A 20,709-nucleotide genomic window follows, 5' to 3' on the forward strand; every position below is an offset into this window, starting at 1 on the left:
AGCATTTGTAGGACAAACAAACCACGATTCCCCAGTTAATCCGTTGGTTCAACACTTGATCCTTCATAAAGCGGATTAACGATCACTCGAGGGTGTCTGCCTGCTTCGGTAAACAGTTTCCTAGCTGTGCGGTAATGCACAGTTATGCCGTGTCGAAAGGCTAAAGCAACCGCTTGCATCGAGTTTGATCCACTATCGGGGCTGTGTCGGTGTCACGTGCTCTGGAGGAAACACTTCAGTCCCGCTGCTGCTGTGTACCATCGGTTTGGCTAAAGCGAAACAGAACACTAACATGCCGACCAGTGTAACAAATACATCAAAAATCGACGCATTCATTCCACTGATGGATTGCATATCGTCGCCCCGGGTTTGTCGTCATGAGTGTGTGTGGCGTTCCACAGCCCCAGGAACAGATAAGCGCCCGTAAGTTCGGTTGACTCGAGTGAAGTGGTACAAACGCAGCCACTGCTGCTGAAATCAATATTTGGGATCACTTGCCACCATCACTTGCGCTCCAATTTCCGACCACCAAAACAGGTAGTAGCCCCGCCGCGGGTGTGTGTTGACTATGAAATCTTAAACAAACCCTTCCCGAAAGGAAACTTATCAGCTGACCGTCATCATCGTGTACGGCGATTTGTGAGTGTCCGTCGCTTACCGCTGTTATCGGTTTGGGGACGCATTCGTTCTGCTCGGGCTGGACGATCTCACCTACATTCTGCACCACTCGGGTTTCTAATACCGATCGCGGTGGTCATCGTGTTCGCGCGTACCGCCCATACCATACCGTGAGGACATTTTGTGCGTTTGTGGGAGTGTTATATGTATATATCTTTTTTTTTCATCCTTGCAAGAGTTTGTTACACAGTGGACAATAAAAGTGTGCATCGTTGTGCAACGGAATAACGGCAGCGCTCGTGAAGTTCGTGCTGTGATTACGGCAGATAAAATCCCAAGTGGCACTCACTGCGTTGCACGTGTCCTCTGCTGCGACCCAACATACTTTTCTGCGTGATGTTTTGATTGCCCGTTTGCTGTTCCGTTGTCAGTTTCGTTGAGCACGAGTCAGTTAGTTAAATTTCGGCGTGACCTTGCATGTCTGCGTACGGTGATACTGTGAGACAAGTGGTATCAAACCCAAACGATGGAAAAGCCAAAGAAGATTAAAAGTCACTTATCTAAATTTAAGGAGCACTACTGGTAAGGAAATCCATTACGCTCTTATCTTAATGCGTGTACCGTTTCCCAGCGAGCAGTTGGCGTTCATTTTTAATTGAATGATTCATCCATACCAAAATGATCATAAGGCTGTGGATGTGGGCTCACAAATTGATCGGGGTTTTATTTATTTTTTTCGGGTTCAAAAGTATCCGTTGTAATGATTATCCATTTTTCAGAATTGCTATTTTACTTAAGTCATGAAAAAAATGTAAAGAAGGCTAAAAATGTTCCAAAAAAAAGAACATGTCACGAGTTTTAATCATACCTCCAGTTCCAGTCCAGCCAACTGTGGATAGTAATTAGCTATCGACTATCAGTAGGAATATAATTTGATTGAATTCTGTTGCGCTTCAGAAATATGTACATTGTTTTCAGGGATTCGCTTATCACTAGCCCAACGCAATCGAAATCAGCCGATGCAACGAAAACCATAATGTGAGCGTAGAAAAAAAAAACGAAACATTAACTGATAGCGTAGCGAAGATTAAATGGTGAACCTGAAATATAATTACGACACACAAATTGAATGTCGTTTTTTTTTTTTTTGTTCTCTCTCCACCTGGATCAGCTCGTGACAAGGATATTGATTAGTGTTGTCTGAGAGAATGAATTGAATTATGCTCATTTTCTTACAAAACCATTATGATAGCAAACGATTCAAACACGTAGTTCCGTAAACGCCTTTCCAATTATTATTTTATAGTTTCAAATATTAACATTATTATACATTTATGTTTTTAATTTCCTCCACAGCAAGAAACACTCTGAAATGTAGTTTATGTTTTATTTCATTTTATTATTTTTTTTGTCTATTTTCTTTCCCAAATTTATGTTTTCTGCATCCAATTGTCCTTCCCGTACTGGTTGGCGCCCGCCCGTCTCTAATGGCACGATCCGTAAACTGTCCCGTCCCGTTTGTGTGTACGATTTGATGCTACAACCCATGCACCATCATCATTCCTTCCATGTTTACGATCGTTGATCCCACTGCACAGGACACGTAGGGCTAGTCAGGATGTGATACTGTCCAAAAGCTCCGACACTCTCAGTAGCCCACCATATCGAAGGTTAGTTGTTGTTTTGTTTTTTTATTTATTTTAGATTATATTATTTAATTATTTGCTTTAAGTTATTAATACTTCGTTTCATTCATTATTTTTACAACACTTTTCTCAATGTCACCACCGCAACGATTGCGCTCGCTCAGCATTCATTCATACACCCCGTCAGTAATTTATGAACTTCATTACCCAAATCGACCCACTAACACGTCTGATCGATTGATCGATTGGGTATGACCAGTTACATGTTTGATGTAAAATACTAGATTCCACAAAAAAAGGGCATCCCTACCTCCGCGTGATCATAAACACGTCTTACACAGAATTCCGACAAATAATACACTTGTCCGCGACCGTTGCTTCGCATTGCCTTACGTCCGATACGGAACATTCTTTGCTTCCGTTAGCACATTAACACGCAATTTACCTTCTTGAACGTTGTTGTTGTTGTGGTTCACGTGAGGTCGTTCCGGAGCCGTTGTTTTCGGAAAACATCAAATATCACGGTGGTTTTGAGTCTATTTTTATCTGTCCTACTGCCAGCCCGTTGCACAAACCGAGTGATTCATCAAACGAATTAAGCCAAGAGGCCCTTTAGCAGGGCCCTTTAAGTGGTGATGGATGGTAACGGTCCTGCAAACAACAACAAACAACCGGTCAGCTCAGCGTTGTAGTCTTGACCTTCACCTCGAAGTACGGCCGGCCGTACCGCTTCCCGCTTGCCGATGGGGCGATATCATTCATCCGCTAGTAGCCTGCAGATGTTTGACGATTTATCATCAAGCCTTTTCCTTATATACCCACATCCTCTCGGAACAGACCAATCCTACCAAACGGCAGCAAACTCTGATGAGTTTATGGTGTTTCTTAATTTTGGGAGGCGCGTTTGACCGTGAGAGGTGCAGCAGCAATCGATTTATTGGTTTCCTAATCAGATGAATCAAAATCAAACGAAAAAACGAGAAACACTGTTGATGGTCGAATGTAAATGCTTTTTTAGAATGTTATTCATGGTTGATGCAAAGGTTTGCGTGTTCTGCATGGCTTTGAAAGTGTTGAAGTGTAATAGAATACGATAAGCTGTAACAATTTATTTTAAGCCTCAAGAAGGGTTACTAATGGATAAACCATACCATTATCACAATATCGTTTTGGGTTTTGTTACTAATTCAATCCACTTTCGTGTGCCCAGGCGCGTGTGTACTAATTAGCCAAAATCCAAGTGCTTTCGATACGGCAACATTCAAGGCCACATTTCGTAACGGCCGTTACATTGCGTGTCATCGGCACGGTGGAATGTAACTAAACGAGTGACTCCAATACCGATGACCATGTGCTTCCCGAGTGACAATGGTGTACGAAAGACGCAACATTAAACTATATACACTTTTGTTCGTTAATCTTTCAACGCTTACCTCACCTTGACACATGCGGCCATCGCATGCGGTGCGTAACTTGGAGCTAATCGAAAACAATTGCATGTAAAATAGTGTGCCCGTTCGATTTGTGATATGGCGTCACATACACACGACGCTGTCAATAACCTTCGAAATTTGTTTACCCATTTATTATGAACCGCGGGACCAGGGATAGGGTTGAATGGTGTGCCGAAATTGGCCACCGATTCAGCGATATCCCGTGACTAATTATTCGAGGCCCCTAAGGCACACGTGGATTGTGCCACAGAGCGGACGTACGTACCGTTCGCGTTGGCTGTCTTCATATTGGGAAGCTTCATTTGCATTTCCGGTAGCTCGGGCGAAACATAATCCGGCACGAAGAACTTGACGAACAATTACGAATGAATGAAGCTTTTCGGCAGACCCCCAGCAGAGACCTACATGGTCTGACCATAGTATGTCGTGGATCGCGATCGTGGCCAAGCGTTGGCTGAATCGCAAGCAATAAAGCGTTCAAAGTTCCACATTCAACACTACTCCATACACTGCTACAAAGTTGATAAAGAAAATCAAGAAACCGTTGCGGATGGGCATACGTGTTTACATTACGTGTTCATGTTGTGTTTTTTTTGTATTCGCATGGAAATCTCAACCAACTACTACTACTACTCTATGGATGTGGACGTACCTTACAAGCCTACAACAAAACTACAACAAAAAAACACTAGAACACTTTTTGGGATAAAACAGTTCTAACGTATATGATGTATAATTTTTAGTAATTATTTAGTAATAATTTAGTAATTTTTTTTTTTAGTTTAGGAGTAACGTATGCAATAAAAACATGGAATAATTTCAGCGAGTTTTCATCCAAGTCTCCTGTCATTTAGAGGAGAACCCAGTCCTGTTTTGTGTTTTGTGACTATCCTATTATGCACAACCAACATTGGACAGCATTTCCAGAAAATGTACTATGGCCACTACTAGAATAGTAAGGCAACTGTTCTCGAGGTTTTGTTCAAACTTTAAGCTCTTCAATCTCGTAACTCGTAACTTTTCGTATTCACCCGATATGGTTGATCATGTTTCCTTTATGTCTTCTGACCCCTAAAGAAGAAAGACCTGAATGCCAAGCAGTTGTCTTGTTCTGAATAAACCCAAAACTCCGGGATAACAGACATCACCGGGTGGCCTAACTTAAGATACTGGCCTCATAGGGCAGAGTCTCCTGATAGGGTTTCGTAGCATTTTTTCTTAAATGGTCATTTAGCATAGGATGCAAGAGAACTTTATTGTATTTAATTATGTTCATTAGTTTTTTCACCATTGTTTTAAAATTTGTCCATTTTTTATGCACACGTTATGAACTGAAAAACATATTCAAACTGTAATATAAGTCTTACAAATTGTTTATAAACTGTCCATCATCACAAGCAGTAAAAGTAAAAGTAGAAATAGTGTTAAACAAAGCAAAGGAAAACATGGAAATGAAAACTCTCTTTCTCTACACCGATGGTGATCAATGATGCCTCGAAAGCTTTTTAAAAATACAAATCATACTTGTTTTTAAACAAATTTAAATTTCAAGAGAAAAGCGTACTATTTCAGACTGATTTTTAAGTATCTCATCACATACCCAAAAGCCTGGCACTCCCGTGGAGAAAGCTTCAGTCTTCATACGATAGGACCTGTACCAATTCTGAACAGAATTTGTTCGCAGGACTTGGTGACCCAGTAGTTCAGTGTACAAAAGTTAAAGAAAGTCAGATACGCTAGCCCCAAGCTTTCTTGAGTAAATGAGGTACCGAATAAGTGGAACAATCACGCCCAACCATTCTAAGTTTTGAATGGTTGGGCGTATTTCAGCCACGTAGAAAAATGTTCCTTATCATTTTATGTGTTATTACCCAAAACTACAAATCAGTAAATTCTCATTCTTATTCTTATTCTGATGGGAATCAGAATAAATTCTTATTCTGATCGGACATCGGTAAACTGATGTCTTATTCTTATGCCGCAATGGGCAGAATAAATCAAAATTATTACAACTACTAAAAAATCCTTTTCGGTTTGTCGAAAAGAACAACTCTTCACAATACACTGAAGACTCCCGGCGAATACTACGAAGCAACAAGACATCTATTTTGTTACAAAATACAATCGTCCTGTGCGTCTAGATGCCAGAATGATGGGCAACCAACAGTTTTCCGGATGGGTTCAATGTCATACGAATTGTGGTTTTTCGATATGCTCGATTGGCACCGATTGGGATCAATTTCCGGCCCCTAGCCCACAATGTGGCAGACGGATGGAATTCGCACCGAACGTTCGCTCGGTGGCACACACCGGAGACACACGTTTTGATGGACGTTTGCTGGAATCATTGCAGCGCCGTTGGTTGGTTGGGTGCTTTGAACTTGAAATTCTTCAGCCATAATCATTTACTGCAAAAGGTTTCCATCCGATAGACAATTGAGCACCACCCAGCATTGTGTGACGTGCCTGCGTTGCAATCATGCGAAACAATCGGCAAACACCGCAAAACCATATCAGTCGGCATGGCATCCGGGGCGCTGTGAGCGATGGGGCCCCGATGGTTGTTACTGTAGGTCCATTTCACTTTTAAGGTGATATCATGCCATGTTTTCCGATCAATGTGCACCAACCGCACACTGGTGCGCTACAGCAGATTGACAGATTTATCGTGCATAATTTAATTATAAGGCACCCCCCGCGTCAACCGACACGAAAGCCATGCGCTTAGATTAGTGACCTCTAGCAAAAAAGCTGACGACCTGATTGCTTTTAGCGTCAGATGATAAGATCTTTCTCTTTGATCAATGGCTCGCACGCTGCCTGTAACCGTTGCCCATGAAACACGCATTCAAACACGGTGACTCCTGCCTGTATCTCGCCGATCTACAGCCATATAGTTCATCATCTGTCCCTCCTTTCGCGCCCCAACCACTTGCCACGCTTGTCGGTCTGTTCTGCGCCAGATGTTACGCTTCCTTTGCGGGTCAGCACACTGGGCTGTGGTAGTGCCTTAATGTGCTATCGATTGCGTTAAATCAACTACCGATACCGATACAGATCCTAGAGCCCCTCGGTGTGTAACCTTCAGCAAGGAGGCATAACGATAGTATCGCAACACCTGCCCGGGTGTCTCTATGGCGACAACCATGTTCTGCGACAATTCCATACATCAGCGGCTCGGACTGTAGTCCGTAGCTACTGATCGTGTCAAATTTGTGTTATAATTATCTTGATGCACGCCGCCCGCTAGAGAGCGCCGTCAGGTGTTGTTGCCCTTCTCGATGGCGGGCCGCGGCGGGTACTTGGTAGCTGGCAACGCTGGTACGCGCAAGATGGCAAAGTAGTGCGATAGCGTCAGTTACTGTCATTTATTCCATTTAAAAAAGCACTACGGTAGAGCGTTGCCTGCAGCGCAGCATTGCGGAGTTCATCGTATTGCTCCCCACTCCAAGGAATCGTCGCCCTACTACCAAGGGAGTTTCGCACCTAGTGGTCGCAAACCGAGCTCCGCTCCCTTGGCGATGAGAAACTCTCAAACACACGAACACACGAACACAAGGATTGTGAAGGATGTAGAGGGCACGAGGGCTCAAGTGAGAGTGCACACACGGCAAGTTAATCGCCCTACCGGAAACATAAATCTCGTTTAATGTGGTGCAAAATTTTTCCTTGATGGCGGCGCGTATGGGGTTTTCCCCACTACCCCACCTCCTCGAGCACTGCTCAATACCCTCAACTCACTGGAAAAAAAATGACCGCGAACCAGCCGTCAACCACCAGGTCACTAGCTCACGACGCCTTTGTGAGGAAAAGGGGATGCTGCAGTGTTTACCTCGCCTATAGTCGTTGATCGTGGCGTCGTACGATGTACTATGGAACCGGTAGTACACGATAGGTGAAGAAGCCAGATATCCCTACCAGGTAGCTCGGAACGGAGATGCGACGCGTTTGGGAGGGTTGATTCGTTCCATCCGCCGAACACAAAGCGATGAATGGAATTTCGCTCGGCAAAACTTTCAAGTATGGCATGATTTATGAACCTCGATCGTCGCCTCTCAAGGAGAAGTGTGATTGCGAAGGAAGATCGTTCCTTACCCCCTTCGCAGCGTGGAGGTCGTGGCAGGTTGTCAAAAAGGCCACAGCAAAGCCGCGTAATCTTGCACCGCGGGAGATGCCTTTACTGCTGTGACTATAAATCAGACGCAAGGGATGATAGTTAACCCGAAATTAAATCCCCATCACCTGTACTACGTTTGAATAGAGGCTTCAAAAGGTGCATTGACATAAGTTAGCTAGCAAACGGACAAACCATATCCTGAAAAAACGAATACCTGCCATAGCTAATACTGAAGAATCCGGTCGATCAAGGGTCAGATCCAATTAGTTTCTACTGGGTTCTTAATTGAGCTTCCGGTTTTGCCATTCATTTGCCAGCAAATGACAACAGTTGGACCATTGCAATAAAAGTACGAGAGAGCGTTGCTTGTCAAGCGTCGGTCGAACATTCCGTACACCGCCAGAATAAAGCTTGCCAAACAGCCCAGAAGCGCCCGTGATAGGGTGTTAAGTCGTAGAACAACAACAACAGCTGTGATCACAGTAATTATCCAATTAGCAAGTGTAACGTACGGTGCAAGAACGTACATTTTCGCACCTGCAATGGACATTCCGTGTGATCTTAATTCTTCGGTTGGGAACGAATTCTTTCTGCATTGAACTGGACGCGCTCCGTTCGCGTTTGATGATGGAAAAAAGAGAAATAATTAGTAACGCCACAAAAATAAATGAATGGAAGTAAATCTAGCATTACTTAACATCAGCATCTTAAAACATCAATCATATTGCTAATATTAGAGGTGCTAATAAAGTTGTTGATATTGGCTGCGTTCATAGAGACTTTTAGTCGTGTCCGCTGTTTAAGTGTGTGAAAACCGGCCTACTACTACCATTACACCACCGGGCCGCACCCCACTACGTGCTAATAAACCAATAATGAAATATCCATTTGTGCTATATTCAACTTAATTTTTAATTTTAATTCGCATTGCAACTCTCGATAGAATTTTTTTCATTGCACTAATTAACGATCATTCGCACATGTATTTTATTTTTAAATTATTTCAAGCAACTATATCGTTCTCACAACCATTACGTTTATATTGCTTAATAAAATGTTTAATGTGCTTAAATGACCAGCAATAAATGCTGTTTATCATTAAAATCATGATCAAACACTACGCATGAGATTGATCAACTGTGCACCGAAACCAACCGCACATCTGTGCTCTCCCCCACGATCCCCGCGTAAGTAGTGGCATCTGCTATAAAAGTGTTTACCTGCCTTAAGTGTTAATATCGCACCGAGCACGTACAGTAAGCCATAACCGTAGGGCGTGTGCATGCTTCTGCTATGCTTGCTTACATTTTATTAGCCGCATATTACCTGGCTTATCGAACGTTTCAAATCACTATTCAGATAGTAAAATACGTACGTTTAGTGTCTATTTAAGTGAATTATGGTACGAGCTTTATGGCTGCACATTGTGGCGGGGAAGCAAGTAACGTGCCTTATTTCTGTTTCTGTCAGAAATGCGAGAAATATTGCGGGTCTGTTCACAAGTTGCACGTCAGTAATATATTACTATTTTCTCTTCTTTTCTTTATCTCAACAGGAGCAAATCCAGGAGTGTCGATCATGGACTGGCCGCCCCGTTCGATCTAGACTCGCTGCGCTCGAAAGTTGAAGGCAGATTTGAAAGCATCGATCGACTATCAAAAGGTAATATTTCTTATAATTTACACTTACTAACTACTCTTTCTAATAATTACCATATCCATATGTGACATAAAGAATTACTGGATTTTCGATATTGTTCCCAAACCAGAATGACAATGCATCTTTTGAGTGCTCACATGACGATCCGTATCGTACAAAGTCTAAAGAACCCCAAACAATCTGAACCGGCTGCCTTTGGTGCGAGTGGAAAACGGCATAACCATTATGTGCCAGATCGAAAGTGGCTTGAATGCAATCAATAAATAAACATAAAACAGATTCCACAGATTAGTGCAACTTTGTTGTTGTCCACCAGTTGCAGCGGTCCATTTTCATGTTCTCGTTTCTGCTGTTTCAGCTTAGCGAATGGTGCACTCAGGACCAGAACTGAGGTCTGTTGTTCCAAGAGCTTTGTTTACATTCCATCCTCAAGCACATCCTACCCCGCTGGTCTTTCTACAATGGTTCAGATAAATATGAGCTTCTTTGCAGACAGTCTATGCTTTTGTCAGCAAATTTGTCAAAAATCTCCCAACACGCTGGGTCTATATTCTTCGCCTTCGGAGGAAGACTCAGGCAGTGTGGTCTAACTTGACTACCAAATAATCAGAAGTGTTTGTTGAGTGCGGACGTCTAGAAAAACCTCACGATGGTTTGTTCTTCGTTGGTGGCTGAGCAATGCCATACGTTTAAGCAAAGAAAAGCGTTTATATTGTGCCGCCGTGAACGTCCTTTGCTGCAATATGGGTTTATTGTAGTGTATAGTAAAAGTTTAACTAGTTGTGCCGCATTGTGCATTGACCCATCTTACGGACTGTTGACATTTCAATGTCCCAAACAACAGTACAAATTCGATCAGCAAGGTTGGATGCTTTCCTACAACGTAACATTAGTGAACTGTTCCCATACGCTTCCAATAACTAAACATTTGTGTGATGTCTTATTGCAGATGGCGAAAAGAAGCGTTCGATGCCCACAATACCCACAATTACGTACACAGTAAAGGACCGGGACACACTAACCTCCGTGGCTGCCCGTTTCGATACGACACCGTCAGAATTGACCCAACTCAACCGTTTGGCCAGTTCGTTTATCTACTCCGGTCAGCAGTTGCTCGTGCCGGACAAAAATGCCAAAGCGAGCGCCGATGGTGAATCCGACACTAGCACGGAACGTTCCTCCAACAGTCCCACCGATGGCCGCCGTAAGGGTTCGCAGGAAGATCTGTCTCAGGACGAAAAGGGTATGTATATTTACGATCCAGTAACATGGCAAAACAAAGTGTAGTTTCTCTTACTTACAACAAGCAAAGTGTTCCCACGAACGGACCGGTCCACGTAGCAAGGACTGACTATCCGGCTACGTGGTAAAATAAGTCGATGCGGCGCAAGGCCGTTCTAACGAAACAAAAGCAAGCCTAATGTTCTCGTGTTTCGCTACGATTGTAACCGCCAATTTATCCGTTCGCTAACAGGTTCAACTGTGGCCCTCAGCAAGCCCATAGTGGTATACTGTGGCTTTTTCTGCTGCCGGGCGAAATACGGGGCGAAAAACGTCACGCTGTCAAAACAACAGCGTTTTGCTGTGTTGTTTTCTTTCCCAACTTTTTTCTACACACGCAGCTGGTCAATAGTTTACCAAAGTGCATCTGATGCAGTGTAAAGCAGTGTATAAATTAAATTTCGCTACTTTTATCTACTAGAATGGAAGATTGTACAAGCGATGGCATGAGCGTATAAAACTGTTCGTACCCTCAAAGCGCAATACAAGTGGCCACGACGGAGAGAATAATTCATGGCAAGTGCAGGTTGTGTAAATGTTTGATCAAATGTTGAAAACGGTGGTGTTTTGCAAAAATGGAGGTAAGCGCCCGATTGAAAATATAACCTAAGCAATGCGTAAAACAGCTGACAATCGAATGTATGGTGTAATGTAAAGCTTACCATCCGTTCTAGCTGGTCATGTGTGAATTAAACAACGTTTTGTTGATGCACTGTACTAAACATTGATTGTTATTAGCAACTCAGTGGCAGTAGTCGTGTTATCGTCGTTTTGGTCGAATACAAATAAATAAAAAGAAGCGCAGAAAAGAAAGCAATACATGACTTAAGATCTCCAGAATCGTAATAGATATAGAGAAAAGCATTAAAACTATAAGTTGAGTTCAAACGATACATGTAACGGAAACGGGGACAGATTTTAACAAATTCATTGTAATTGTCATTGGGTTCTTAATGCAGTAAAATGAATTACATATCTGCAGCCGGAGCCCAACAGTTGGCGGCTGCCATCCGGTCCACATGACGAATAGAGTGTGACAACAATGATAAAAAGCGAACCACTTGCACACACGCACACATTCAACCAATAAATAAGAACCTTTGGGAGGGTAGTGTTAATTGTGACTCGCAACACAAATGCTATCGTATCGTATAGGCGCAATCCAACTACCGGCAGTCGGTCTCGACCAGTTGTGTTTGTAAAGCCATTGATAAGATCGTACATACACTAACCTGTCCATATTGCCCAACAGACTTCATTAGCCAGATACGACTGCAAGGTTGGTCGGCCCGGTAGTAACAGTGCTGATAGTTGGTTAAAAAGCGAACTAATGATTCTGCGATCAGAAGATTTGCTTCTGTCCCAAATGACTCATTGATGGAATTGCGAATGATATAGAAAAGTGAAAAATGCAATCGTGGACAATGGATTTTGGAGCTTCGTTTTTGCGAGAAAAGTTATCAGGTTTGTTGACTGTTCATTCTGTGATCGTGTTTATCTTTCCGGTGACGGCACTATCATTGCCTCTAGCCTGGTTTGCTTGTTGACACACACTCTTGGAAGCTGTTTCCATTCGCTACTGAGATCAAAATTCAGTCCGTAAACGTCTTTCAAAAGTATTTCTAGTTTATGTTTACCGCAAAGTAATCAATGCCGCAACTAATTGGCCACGTTTGTTTCTGTTTTTAGATTTGCTGGAAGGACTTCGCCCGGGGTCACCCAAACCCGGTCACATCGAGCGTGTTGCATCACCGAACACACAGAGTGGCGGTGGCGCTGGTGGTGGTGGAGGAGGAGGTGGTACGGCCGGAAATACAGCCGGTGGCGATGAAGATGATCCTGTGACTATTCAGCGTTTCTTGAAGATCAACGTGCGGCACATCACCGATGGTCAGGGAGTAGTAGGTGGGGTACTGCTCGTCACCCCCAACGCCGTCATGTTTGATCCGAATGTGTCGGATCCACTAGTCATCGAGCACGGCCCGGAAAGCTACGGTGTCATTGCACCGATGGAGTTTATCGTGAATGCGGCCATATTCAACGACATTGCACACATGCGCGTGCAGGGTGCGGCCGGCGGTAATGAAACAGCCGAGAAGGCTGAAATTTATCACCCTGTGCCGGTGGAGAAACCATGTTCGCGCTGTGACACTCATTCGCCCGGCAAAGACTCACTGCTCGTTAAGGACGAAACGTTCCCGGAGCTGGGTGTTGGATCGGTGGAGGGATGTGACGATCAGGAATCGATCTGCTCTAGTAACGAGCGGGACGGTGACGCTTTTCCGAAGGCGTTCGAGCGCGATCTCGTGACACCGAACAACCTGCAGCGTTTGCATGGCGATTCAACCGAAAGTGGCGGTAGCTCTGTGGAACCGAAACCGCCATCTACAGAGCCACCCATGTTCCTGTCGTACGATCGTGACTCGTCCCAGTCTCACACGCCCAATTCCCTCGACCACAGTACCGGTGCTGCAAATGAGCAACAGCAGAAGCAGGCAGGCGAAAAGACTGACCAAAACAAGACCAACAATATCTTAGAGGATCCCACCATGCGCTCCCTGGAGGAGCGACGGAGAAGTCTACTGGACCAGCACTGGGCAATCCCCAGCAAGGACAGGTTAGACACAATAAGACCGATTCAATGCAGTGCAATCAATCTCATCCACTCACCAATATTCAAATCCTTACCGCATGGTAAAATTTACTAACAACCTAACAGCAGGTAACGGTTACACGTCACGCTTTTGTCTATTCGTGAAGAACGCCTAAGCCGTAAAGCTTAAATTTGTTGGAATTTTACAATTACAATTCACATTAGTTTGGAGACATTTCCTTCTCCGAACAATGAAAGAAAACCTTATTAACAATGAACAATGAATTTGGTTTCTGTTACAATGTGACGAACTAACGTAATGGAACTTGTGGAGTGAAAGTTGTTTAAAATTTTACTATACACATTTTCGTTTAATTTTTATGTTTCTGCTTTTGTTTTCGTTTCCCCCGCATTAAATCCTGCATAATGTCCCAAAATCCCTGGATCATTTTACCACCATTTGATGTTTCCTGCCTTACGGGGAGAGTATTTAGATTAAAATGTTATTGCGATCAATCATCATCTCGAAGATCTCTGGACGACGAAGAGGCTGCCAGTACAGGAAGCGGCACAACGGCAGCATCTTCCTCGACTGCCGGTACTAGCTCCATCGGTGGCATGGGAAGCGCAGGTGGACACCACGTAGCAATTCCACCAATTGCTGAAGCTGCTGGCGGTGACGGTCAGCTAGTGAAGCAATCGTGTCATGATTCGGGCATCGACATCCGTGACCCTGCCCACGGTTCATCGCTGACGACGGGCGGTGGAACCACAGGGGGTAGTGGTAGCAGTGCGGCTAGCTCAGTCGCTAGCATACCAATAGTGGCACCAATTGCAACGAAGAAGGTGTACAGCGATGCGGACATCGTACTGAGCGCGGACTGGGTTCCACCACTGACCATTGCACCGACACATTTGCACGACACTTCACCACGAAGCAGTAGCTCGCTAGTGTCCTCCTCACACCAGAGCACCTTATCAACGTTGACATCTGATGCAGGCGGACGAAAGAAAACGTCCAGCGTGAGCTTCAGCGTAGACGAACACGATCCTCACGGTGCCACCGTTCCGGCCGGTTCCGGATCACTTGACAAAGGTGGCGAAACGAAAAAGAATAAGGTCGGTAGCAGATGATGGCTGACTCGCATCACACCTTTACACTAATGATTGCATTTTGGTATTTTAGATGCTGAAGCGACTGTCCTACCCACTGGCTTGGGTTGAAGGATTGACGGGTGAAGGAGGCAACAGCAGTCACAAATCGGATTCGATTGAATCAGCCCCGAACACTGGTGACTCTAACCAGAGTGTCTTTTCAAAAGTATTTTCCAGGTAGGTGCCGTGAACAATATTATTCCATGCCAATGTCAATTGCTGGTTGACAATTTATTTAAACGATTTGGTTTTAACGCACTGTTTGTTAAACGCTACGAGTGGTTTTCAAAGGAACCAGTATCGATTTAAAAACTAATGATACAAGTCATATATATTTGATTATCTCGCAACACTACAGCACAAACTTGTTCCATCATTGCAATGTCAATGACATCGACTATTTTTGTTCCAATATGTTTGTCATTAACTGAACACATTTATTCCACTTTATTTGGTTAAGAGCGCACCTTTCCAGCCCAGATATTAAAGTATCTTGGCGCGTTTTCGTTTAATTACGTATGTTTGAATTTGTATGGTTTTTTTTTCTGGCAACAATGGCTAAACTTGTTACACGCTATTCTTGTAAATTGATGCCAAATTCCCCTTCGCCATATCGTTTTCTATTGCTGGGAATCACGCCACACAAAAAAATCCAACTTCAAACCAAAAAGCTCACCCATCACATTGGTTTCGGAGCTGGGTGGAAATTTGTTTTTGTCCAAAACGCCATCGGAAGACTCCGGAGGCTCACCTGTTCCACCACTGACACCGCACGAAGCGCAAGCAGGGGGGCCGGTTGCGGCCGGGTAAGAATCTGTATTACATCCTACACCCATAACCGTCACATACCTCAAAGATATTATGTTTTTGTCACACTTTCGCTGTCGTTTTGTGTACTTTTTTTAAAAAAATTATCACCCTGTTCACTCTACCGAACTTTCTGTCTGTACATATTTCTTTATCATTATATTGCGATGTTATAGAAATGTTGTGCTGCTGTATTTCGAATCAAAAAGTAACCAGCCTATTGCAACAGAGATTATTATTTCTCTCACACTCTCTTTCGTAGGTGTCTACAATGTGTGTCCCTGATATGTTCTAGCATTACAATTGCAGCCAATTTGATGTTATAATTTCATCTCAATTTCCGCTTGCTTATAGTGAGAGGTGAAGAGGATGAAAATACGATCATCCCGTGTAATGACAACAGTACACTTCGTATTCTTAAGTTTGCTTGTTTGTCTAAGATCAATAGGATCGTTTTTATTTGCTGTTTACCCGCAAGCGAATCAATTCGCTGTGTGTGATAACCAAAACGCGTGAAAACATTTAATTTATGTGACTTGAATGTAATTGTGTTTTCCTTTTAGTAAAAATAATAAACAAATGCAGCAGTTCAAAGTTTAAAACCGTGAAATTATTTATTTAAACATATTATTCTGCTGCTCACGCGTGTCAAAATTGTATCAAACATAAAGTTGTCTTTTGATTGTGTAGTGTATGTTATACTATAGTCGCGCTATGTAATCCACACTTTAATGTGTTATGCCTGTAGAATGTAGGCTAGCGAAATTTCCCAACAAAAGAAAGATTTATATTTGTACCGAAGCTAATCTAGTGTTTTCCGCTTTCAGACGATCATCCATCGGTACATTCATTCGCCAACATCCCTCTGAAGGTAGTGCGAATAAGCAGAAGCCGGCACCACCAAAACTGGACTACCGTTCGATGGTGTCCATCGACGACATGCCAACACTGTTTGTTAGCTTTGACAGTAAGTATTGGATTCACTGCATGTATTTGATGTTCCCAAATGTTAAGAAGCAGTTTAACATCGATTTTTCAATTTTAACTTATTTTCTTGATTGTTAGTTCCTGAATGGAAACGTTTGTTACTGATATGAAAAAACACTTTTCTCAAATTGCTGCTAGCGAGTTTTATAACGTTCACGATAAATAATATTTAGCTATTTTTTGTTTCTCTGAAATATCGATAGTATTTGTAACTATATTGCAGGTTGCAAACATAACACATAACGCATATGTTGTAATTTCACGTTTATTTTAGTTGATGTTATTTATCACTGCATTTTATGTTCGTTGTCTATGTTTTTAGTGCAGCTACTGAAAGCACTGTGATATTTTCAACTTTAGTGAATGATTTTTGTCTTTTCAAATAAAAAATCAAAGATATCTATTAACTAACACTAAAATTATTCGCACCAATGCATATTAGATTTTTCTGCAAGTTTATGCGCTGTTGATTAAATTAATTGCACCTTTAATGTAGCTGCAGTTCATTCGATAGATTTCGTTGGTAGCCATTTAGATTCTTTGACGCGAGTTAGATAATATGACCGTTTTTATTCGTTATGTTCAAAGGTATGAGTGTGCTAGGAATTTGTGATAGCCCGAATTCGGCAGAACTTTATATTATTACGAAACAACTCTCATGTAATGTATTTAACATGCAGTGTTTTACAGAAAAAGAACATTGATCGAAGTACAGTTTTGTACTTTGAGGGCGGTTTGTGTGTTGAAATATAGTTTCTTGTTGTGAATATGTATATTTGGACACTTTTTCACTCTTCTTTGTCTCTCTTCTTTACATATCTCTTCTGCGCTCATTTCTTTATCCCTTCGATACTCACTACGTGCTTTCGAACAAAACCATTCCCACGCCATTGTACACAAACTACCAACAACAACTGCTACTTCTACAAAATCAAACCTACAAATCAATCATCATCACTACAACAACAAACATCAATAAATGAACCAACCAATCACAACCACGACAACCGTTGTTCACAAATTTTCAGTGAAGGCCCCATTGTTTCCTCAGCTTGAGAAACTTGGTAGGTTACACAGTGCTCATTCGCTTCTCATTTTGAAGGTTCTTTTTTTGTTTTCTTTACGGCCATCCTACATTCTTCCACAAGTTATTTTTGTGTATCGTTACAAAAAAGTGATGATCGACTGTTTTATGTGTTATTATCATACATTGCATTTGTCATGATCATATTTACCCTCACATTGTTGTCGTAATATTTTGTTTTTATTCATGTCACTAATTTGCGTATCATGAACAATTGTGTTCATAGCGATACGCTCGTTTTTTGTGGGTAACAAAAAAAAACCAGCTGTGTTCATCCATCGAACGTGTCGCCCTACTCAGTTCAGTAAACTCAGTCCGCCTTTATCGTTACTTCTATTGTGCACTGTATTGCTACATGTTCTACTTGTACCACTGTTATCTTGCATTTGTCCGACCTTTCTATGGTACTAATTTGTTCCATTGGTGTATCCGTGTATTTCGGTCTTCACATCTTCGGTATGTTTCATGTCTGAATACTTTTTACCAGTATTGGCTATTTGATTTCTTAGCAACGCGTAATACATACATGTAAAATGTTAATATTTTCAATGTATGCGCCTTTCATTACTTGTTTACATGTTAGGTAATCCTCGTTTTTAATTTACATTCAATATGCATGGATTTTAGTGGAAAATCTTTTTCATTTGATATTTTCTACTTTTTCAGCCTAACGTTTTTTATTTTTTTGAAACTCTCCGAAAATCTTAAGAATCTTTTATTCTCTAGCTCTTTTTCACAATCCATTAAGAATAACTCGTTGATCAGTGTTGGCATGTACCTAGTTCTATTGCACGAGTACGGATGTTTGTTCTTGCTTATTCACATTCCAACTACGCATGATCTAACATTTCTCAATCCGCATGTAAATGATCTATATACAAGGGATACTACTATAGCCTGCATATCAGCATTGTCATGTTTTACACATCGCTATCATTTCACGCTCTCGTCGCTTTCTCGCAATAGAACTTATTCCACGACCGGCCCGTGCCTGCCCGGACCCACCGATGTACCTTCGGTTGCGCATGGGACGCAAGATCGGCAAGAACACTCCTCTTCCGACCACGGTAATGTCCTACGGCAAAAACAAGCTACGTCCGGAGTATTGGTTTAGCATTCCAAAAAATAAGTAAGTAATTAATTACACCCAGCTAAATACTACATCACGCTAAACCACTTCTATTGAACCTCTGTCGCTAGGGTCGATGAGTTGTATCGCTTCTTGAATGCTTGGGTGCAACATCTGTATGGCGAGCTGGATGAGGCAGCCATTAAAGAACGTGGTTTCGAACTCATCCAGATGGATACTGAATGGGCAGCAAAAACTGGCAGCCCGTCGAAGGTAGTGTAACGCGTTATTGTTGCGATTCTTCAATTAACCAACATGGTCTAATGTCGCAAAATTCTCTCTTTGTATAGGACGGTCGTTCCGCCAGTGAAGGCGAAATCTCCGAGTACACACGCGAGTCATGGGAGGTAAGTTGTTCATCTAACCGTACACTATCATCAAATAGAATGGCAAATGTTTATATTTCTCGCTACGTAAGACACTTTAAACAAATGATGCTTTTTAGCGTTAAAGGTACAGTTTTGGTCACAAATGAAACGGATATCTATACAACAATTTCACTAGGTCCAACGATGTCCGTCACTGTTGCAAAGCAACATATGATTAATTGTTTGTCTTTATATCTTCATTTATCTTTCCCATTTCGTTTATTCGTTCGTTTAAATCCCCGTCGTTCTCGATGCGGTTTGAACTGTTAAAACTACAGCTGCTAAAGGCTCCGTTCGTAAAAACCTACAACATAATCAAAAGTCAAACTGGATCTAACGATTTGGACGGTTGTGAGGTTAGAATTGTTTGCAAACTTTGTAATGAATATCACTACAGATATGTATATCTGCTACAAACTGTCACACAATTGCATTTTAGATACTCTGCCTGTATGCAATGATATATTCTTAAACAATCATATACTTATATGTGGAACACTGCAACAACACTCCTTTAATATTGTAGTAGTAATGTAATTTGTAAACGTTCAACGATTGCTGTTTAATACCGTACGCCCTTTCACTGTCCCCTATCTATTGCTCTCTTTATTTTTATTCCCCGATACTGCATCGTTCATACTTTCCTAGAGTGTAGTGTTACAACTATAGATATCGTCCGATAGTACTGTAATTGTGTTATGTTTGAATCTAGCGTTTCGTTTCGTTTGGCTAACTATCCACCTCTATCCTATTTGTTCAAACAATCTAGGAAAAACTATTCTTACACGTTATGATACATCGTTTCGATTTGGTTTAACTCAACACCCAGTGTCATGTCTTTGAGCATCTAACGTTTAGTGTACTGTGAGAGCAATTCATAGTTAGAAAACGCTGATGGGCATTATTTGCCGAAATATTCTGCATTTTTATAATGACATTTTTGTCTCGGTACCTATACCAAACATTTAAAGCTGACGATAACGTAATGGTACAATGATAACTTTAAATTTTCGTTATATATTATTTTATTCGCTTTAAAACGGCTACGCCGTATGTCTACCATTTAAAGTATGAAACACTATTTGTTGATTTTTATTTGTGGAACATAATACTAAAAAAAACGGTCTTGTTCAATAAATATTATTTGTACGTTTTTAGGGAACTTGACAGCAAAAGCTTAGCATAAGTTAGCTTCTATTCACAGCTTTTAGAGAAACAGCACTTTTACTGCATATGAGTACTATTGTTAGCATAAATTAGTGACAAAATTGCATCCTATGGCATTACTTTCATATTTAGACCACCTACTATAAAACCCTATTGAGTAGGTTGCTTATGTGTTGCTTCTGTTTCCCGATCGCTTTTATGATTTTGTAATCCGTATTAAATTAAGACGAGTCTTGTTTTACTATCTCAACCTATCCTTTCGACTAGTATTAAATAGATCGTTTTGGGATGTTAAAGGACGAACGTATAGATGTATGTTTGATGTCACTTCGATGTATTGTTGCCAAATCCTTTACCATGTCTGTATATCCATGTATAGCTCTGATTAATGGAATATAGTTTGACTGTTTAGTTTTATATGTTGTTATGCCTATTTTAAAAATAACAAACGCAAATATTGCCATTCTTTGTCCAACCCGTACAAAATTAAACTCCTTCATGGCGGATGTAAAAATGGTTTTGTTGTTCTTGTGTGTTAAGAACGATGGACAGTGACACATTTTATTTGATTTGTAATCGATAAAACCGGGGAATATGGGTACCCATTTTTGTTTGCCTAGTATCATCGGTGTAAATAATATAGG

General features: G+C 41.7%; 1 protein-coding gene across 5 annotated transcripts in view; it reads left to right on the forward strand.

Annotated features, from left to right (window-relative positions):
* LOC128297004 (TLD domain-containing protein 2) overlaps nucleotides 1–20,709 on the forward strand; it is a 63,546-nt gene that overhangs the window by 19,024 nt on the left and 23,813 nt on the right. Inside the window, exons 3-15 of one of the 5 annotated variants that reach the window (XM_053032542.1) lie at nucleotides 2,217–2,288; nucleotides 9,391–9,497; nucleotides 10,444–10,737; nucleotides 12,465–13,392; nucleotides 13,863–14,487; nucleotides 14,555–14,700; nucleotides 15,195–15,329; nucleotides 16,158–16,297; nucleotides 17,346–17,381; nucleotides 18,368–18,530; nucleotides 18,602–18,743; nucleotides 18,821–18,877; nucleotides 19,177–19,254. In XM_053032542.1, coding sequence (XP_052888502.1) covers nucleotides 2,217–2,288; nucleotides 9,391–9,497; nucleotides 10,444–10,737; nucleotides 12,465–13,392; nucleotides 13,863–14,487; nucleotides 14,555–14,700; nucleotides 15,195–15,329; nucleotides 16,158–16,297; nucleotides 17,346–17,381; nucleotides 18,368–18,530; nucleotides 18,602–18,743; nucleotides 18,821–18,877; nucleotides 19,177–19,254 — 2,923 coding nt within the window. Of the gene's footprint in view, nucleotides 1–2,216; nucleotides 2,289–9,390; nucleotides 9,498–10,443; nucleotides 10,738–11,257; nucleotides 11,357–12,464; nucleotides 13,393–13,862; nucleotides 14,488–14,554; nucleotides 14,701–15,194; nucleotides 15,330–16,157; nucleotides 16,298–17,345; nucleotides 17,382–18,367; nucleotides 18,531–18,601; nucleotides 18,744–18,820; nucleotides 18,878–19,176; nucleotides 19,255–20,709 lie in introns of those variants that run through there. The other 4 variants (XM_053032543.1, XM_053032544.1, XM_053032545.1 and 1 more) reach the window with 4 other exon arrangements.

This window comes from Anopheles moucheti, chromosome 2 (assembly GCF_943734755.1).
Source record: "Anopheles moucheti chromosome 2, idAnoMoucSN_F20_07, whole genome shotgun sequence".
NCBI lineage: Eukaryota > Metazoa > Arthropoda > Insecta > Diptera > Culicidae > Anopheles > Anopheles moucheti.